We start from the raw sequence: 5,207 nt of genomic DNA on the forward strand, positions 1-5,207 counted from the left end.
GATACCTTTGCTCTCCAGGCTTTTCATCAAGCAATTAGTAAGAATTTCTCCTCCAATAGGAGAAGTTGTAACACCCTTACATGGCAAAAAACAATAAGAGGGAAAAGTGAAGGCTGATCAGTTATTACAAGGCTGATTAGTTGTATATGCATGACCATCTGTAAACCCCTTTTCCAATAAGAAACAAAGAAGAAGAGAGAAAAAGGTTCTGGTAGTCAGCAAAACTTAAACACTTAAATCAAACCTATAATTTTCAATAGATAATTAGAAGTAGAGTTATATATCTTAAACTCATTTGAGTACATTTGTGCCCTAGGTGTCGGCTTACTAAATCAAAAGATAATAATAGGAGTTATCAAACCATTAAAAATTATTTGGCTCACATATCATGTGTTGTAGTTTTTTAAGCCCTTTGTACATCATCAAAAAAGCAATTTTATTGAGAGCAAAGAAAAAATATTTTAGATAAAGCTCAAATAAAAGATCAAACTCAAAAATATGAAAATTACAGGGTTTTAGCTCATTTTACAACTCAAAAGAGATTTTTTGTGTTGTGGGTGGGGGGGGGGGGGGGGGAACAAAGGTCCTTTCTTTTCAAATTATGCCATCTGTAGCATGAGGATACACATTAGCATACATAGAGAAAGAAAACAGACATCTGCTATAATACAACAGTAAGCTTAGCTAATTGTTGGAGAGCAATTATGAAGAAAAATACCTTTTGGAGAACATAGCCATCGTGTACTGGGGCTACTGTAGTCGATCCTCCACCACTGAAAAAGTTCATAATTGTGAATAATACTATTCATCATTATTAGTAGCCCCACAAAACTAGATTTACATTGCAGCTGTGTCTTACTATTTTAAAAGCAAGGTTCAAAGTTATAGTGAATAAACTAAGAAATTGATGAGAAATCACAAACTGACAATTACACTCTACATGGATGAAAAAATTGATCAAAAAATACTCCAAGACGAAAATGACAGGTTACTCAACAAATGGACTGAAAAACTAGACAGATACAACATCAAAATTTTGGCTCACCTATTAAAAATGTGGAGATTAGGGCAAGAATATAGGGCTTTCGACATAAATATTAACATTTTGACTTGCCACTGGGTTATGATCCCTATATATTTGTTGATGGCATACCAAAACTTAACTAAAAGTTCAAAATTATGCTTATTTTTGTGTTTGAGCACGCTTTCAAACAATGAACCAAGCCTAGTGACACAAGGGTAAGGTGGATCCAATCAATATAACTAAGTACTAAAGAAAAATTCTTGATTTCTTTTTATCGAATACCCAGCTGAAAAATTTTCTCTGCAAAAGTTTCTCCTATAAAATATGTGCAACAGACACAATGTACAAAGTAGTTAATTGAAACCAAAAGGAAACTATATGAAGAATGAAAGAAGCACAAGGCCAAAAGTAATGCCCAAACAGCTGACTTATTAGTTGACAAGTATACAAATCCTACCAATCAACAACCAGTGAGGTAGCACGCCCTAATGCAAAAGAAGTGAGAACCTGCAACATAAAAATATCAACATCACCAGCCAATAGTAGCCAACAATCTTAGCAAAACAAGAAGGAAACAGAAATAATTTAAATTGAAATTCAGTGGTCAGGAAAGAAGATTTCCCACAAGGTTTTGGGGATAAGTGATCTAGAGACATACAGCATTTTTTGCCAAGAATAAGGCTGGAACGTTGTACTTTTCAAATATAAGTTCTGCCGTCCTGTCAAATACGAGTGCGTCAAATTCTATCACGGGACAAAAAACCAGTATGCCACAAACACACACCCAAAAAGAAAAAGCGGAACTAAAATATGAATTTATTTCTTATCAAGAATTTTAAAATAGAATATACAAGGAAATATGTTTATAATTCTTTTTTTGACAGTGTGTAGTCTAAGCTAATCATAACCTGTAACAAAAAGATGAATATTAACATTTAACGGAATAATATAAAGAAAAAACTATAAGTATAATCTATATCCACAAAATTGGTCAGAATACCAATACATCAAATCTCCATGACAACATCACAAGCTACATGTGAGTCATATAGACAAAAATGGCAAACACTGTAAGGAGGGCAAAAGTGAAAGGAATTACATAAGCTTTTATCATAGATTCATCAACTACACAAAATTTCAAGGGGCAATTCACCTTTCTCTCTGCTGCTGGGTGTTTGAAGATGGTTCAGCAAGTAGCATTGGATGCTCTTTGGGATCAATCAATAAACATTCCCTAAAATAGGAACAACAATTTTTCCCCAATGGTTACAATAATTGACTAGAAAAATTAATCAAAACAAAGTTTAATAATTGATAATACCTGAAAGCATGGTCCCATATGCTATCCACAATATCCCAGTCAACCACTACTCCATCTTTTAAGGGTGATAGCACCTAATAACACAGGGACATAAGTAATTCAAATGTCCAGCTAAATAATAGCTGATAAATCAACACACTAACCTCCATATGATCACGGCGAAACCCTAAAGATTGAGTTCCAACATACAACTTGCGTTTTCCTTTGCCTTTGTTAGAATCAACATTGTTCTTAGAATCCATAGCAGAACCGGAATTCCTTTCAGCATTTGCAGAATCATCAATATCCATTTGGTCAATCGCCCCAACAACCTTAAGAAAAATAAAGATAAAATTCAAATTACAATTCAATAGCTTTCAAAAACATAATATAACAAATAGGAAGAACTTGAGCAAGTAGCTCCTGCTATACAACAAATATCATAAAATTCTCCTAAATCTTCCTAAAGAACCAGAATGCTAAAGTATCACACTTTGTGAACCTTGGCCGATGCTTGGTTACAATTTCGAATCTGGTATCATAAGTTTGCTCTAATTTTTGTTGTTTTTGATGTTGAAACCGTTTTTATTTATCCATGGGCAATGAGTTTTCATGTACTGGTGGTACCCGTACTTATAGAAGCTTTCATTTTCATGCTTATCACTGTTATGTTTACAGATGCTATTGGATGTTACCAAAACTGATTTTAAGCATCGAATATCCCTTTTATATTTAATATTCATTCAGTTATATAAATTACATAAAAAAAAAATGATTCTTGAGATTCAAAATGCTTCAGAGTGCCAGAAGTACTTTGCAGAAGCAAAGCACTTGAAATGACTTGCAGTGATGTAAAGTGCATCCAGCTTCCAAGTGCTTTTTTTTCCAGGAAAAAAAAAAAGCACTTCAATATAAATAAATTTTTAACAACATAGACAGACGATAGCAGATAACAGGAAACTAAATAATTCTGCAAAAATCCATACAACAGTGAGCAATACTTCGAAATTGAAGTCAAAATGAGGTGCAATGGAGTCAAGAGAGAGGGAAAAAAAAAGTAAGTCAAAGAAGTATGTTGCGGTCAAAAGTGAGAGAAAGAAGTGACACTAAACTCACCGAAGGAAAAACGGCCTTGGGTGCATCCTCACCGGCGTAACCAGCTTTGCAAGTGTGAGAGCCCAAGTCGATCACTATGGCTGATACTTCGTCTGCAACGCACAAATAAAATAAAAAATAAAAAAAAATCGAAGAAAAAGAATTACATTTTTGCTGAGGGAAAACAGTTCGAATTCTAATAGGAGAACGAGTTGAAGATTGTATTGGTACTCACCGCCGCCGTACATGATTGCAGCTTCAGAGAAAGTAACAGAGAAGTTTAAATTTCGCAGAGGATTTTGTTGAGTTTGGGTTTAGGGTTTTAGAATTGGCTTGACCCGTCGAGGAAGAGGGACGGGGCAGTTTCTCCTCGAACCCGTTTGTTTGTTTGTTTTGTTTTTATTTTCCTTTTCTCTTATTTTTGTCCTTTTCCCGGCAATAACCATTTCAAAATTTATAAGGTTAATTTCGGATCATTGCCTCGTTACCATCTTCAAAGTCTGTTTACTTCCGGATTGAAGAATTATTGATAGATTTATTTAATTAAATAGAGTCAGAAATCGAAATTGGGATAGTGAGCACACCTCACTTTGAGAATGTTGAATGAGAGATTAATTTCAAGAGGTGTAAATGAGTCTTTTATTTTTGGGAATAATCATTTTATCCTCTACAAAATCTAAAATATTCATTTTATCCTCAGTTATAATTAATTGATGTATTATTATTATTAATTAATAATAATATCATTATTATTTGATATATTAATATATTATTAGTGATTAATTAATTAATATATTACAATAATTATTATTATTAATTATTATTGAATAAATAATCACTATAATGAATATAAAATAATAGTTATGACAATTGTTCATAAATACTTTTTAATAATTTGTTACAATCTAACTCATTTCAATTCTGATTCCAAAACAAAGTAAATACATTAATGTCAATTCAGCTCATTCCGTTTTCGATTCTTATAATTTAAGTAAACAACATATTCTAATTTACATTTCTTATTATCATTCTAGCCCATTTGTGTCCATTCCAATTTCAGTTTATTTCGATTTCAGTTCAGTAAACGCACCATTAATGTTTTCAAATCTCAGCTTATCTCTACTCTTACTAAGAAGAAATAAATATTTTCAACAAAAATGAAAATAAGTCAAAGATTTATAATTAGGGTGTGGATATTTCCACCCTATTATTTTTATAAACCCATCCCACCTCCATAAAATAATTACAATAAATTCACATTATTTTATGAAGTTACAAATCAATAATAAATTTGAAAAATTAATTAATTAAATCATTCTTATAATATTTTCTTTTCTGACTTAGAGGGTGTTTTGTTAATCTAATGACTTAAAGCGACTTAATTTAATGAATTAAATTAATTAGAGGTTTTTATTTTTGTAATTTAATGATATTTTTCAGATGATTTTGATTTAATAAAATAAACTATTTTTTTAGCTTTTTACTTATTGATGAAATCTTAATCAGTTAACTTATTTCCAATGTTAAAAATATCTCCATTTTGTTATTTATTTTTCATGTCTATCTCGAAACCCAACCATACACATTTGCCCACTAATGATCTCATCTTTATTTTTTTATTTTTTTATTTTTTTATCCATCATAAAATCCTCCCTCACTTTGCTTCTCATCTCAAGTTCTTGAATCTCTCATTATTAGTAATCAAAAGTATTATACTTAAGCTTTTTTATATATTTACATAATCTGTTTTTGTTAAAAAAAAATTATATATTATAATGCCAAAATCAT

The 5,207-nt window shown here is 31.2% G+C and overlaps 1 protein-coding gene across 1 annotated transcript in view; it reads right to left on the reverse strand.

Moving 5' to 3' along the window:
- LOC18048743 (actin-related protein 4) overlaps positions 1–3,821 on the reverse strand; it is a 9,944-nt gene extending 6,123 nt beyond the window's left edge. The window contains exons 1-9 of the mRNA XM_006440872.2: positions 3,655–3,821; positions 3,441–3,532; positions 2,489–2,656; positions 2,346–2,419; positions 2,178–2,258; positions 1,683–1,743; positions 1,482–1,531; positions 719–773; positions 6–75 (exon numbers count right to left, since the gene is read on the reverse strand). Coding sequence (XP_006440935.2) covers positions 6–75; positions 719–773; positions 1,482–1,531; positions 1,683–1,743; positions 2,178–2,258; positions 2,346–2,419; positions 2,489–2,656; positions 3,441–3,532; positions 3,655–3,667 — 664 coding nt within the window. The 5' untranslated portion in view covers positions 3,668–3,821. The remainder of the gene's footprint in view (positions 1–5; positions 76–718; positions 774–1,481; positions 1,532–1,682; positions 1,744–2,177; positions 2,259–2,345; positions 2,420–2,488; positions 2,657–3,440; positions 3,533–3,654) is intronic.
- Between the last annotated feature and the right edge of the window lie 1,386 nt (positions 3,822–5,207).

This window comes from Citrus clementina, unplaced genomic scaffold (genome assembly GCF_000493195.1).
Source record: "Citrus clementina cultivar Clemenules unplaced genomic scaffold, Citrus_clementina_v1.0 scaffold_3, whole genome shotgun sequence".
NCBI lineage: Eukaryota > Viridiplantae > Streptophyta > Magnoliopsida > Sapindales > Rutaceae > Citrus > Citrus x clementina.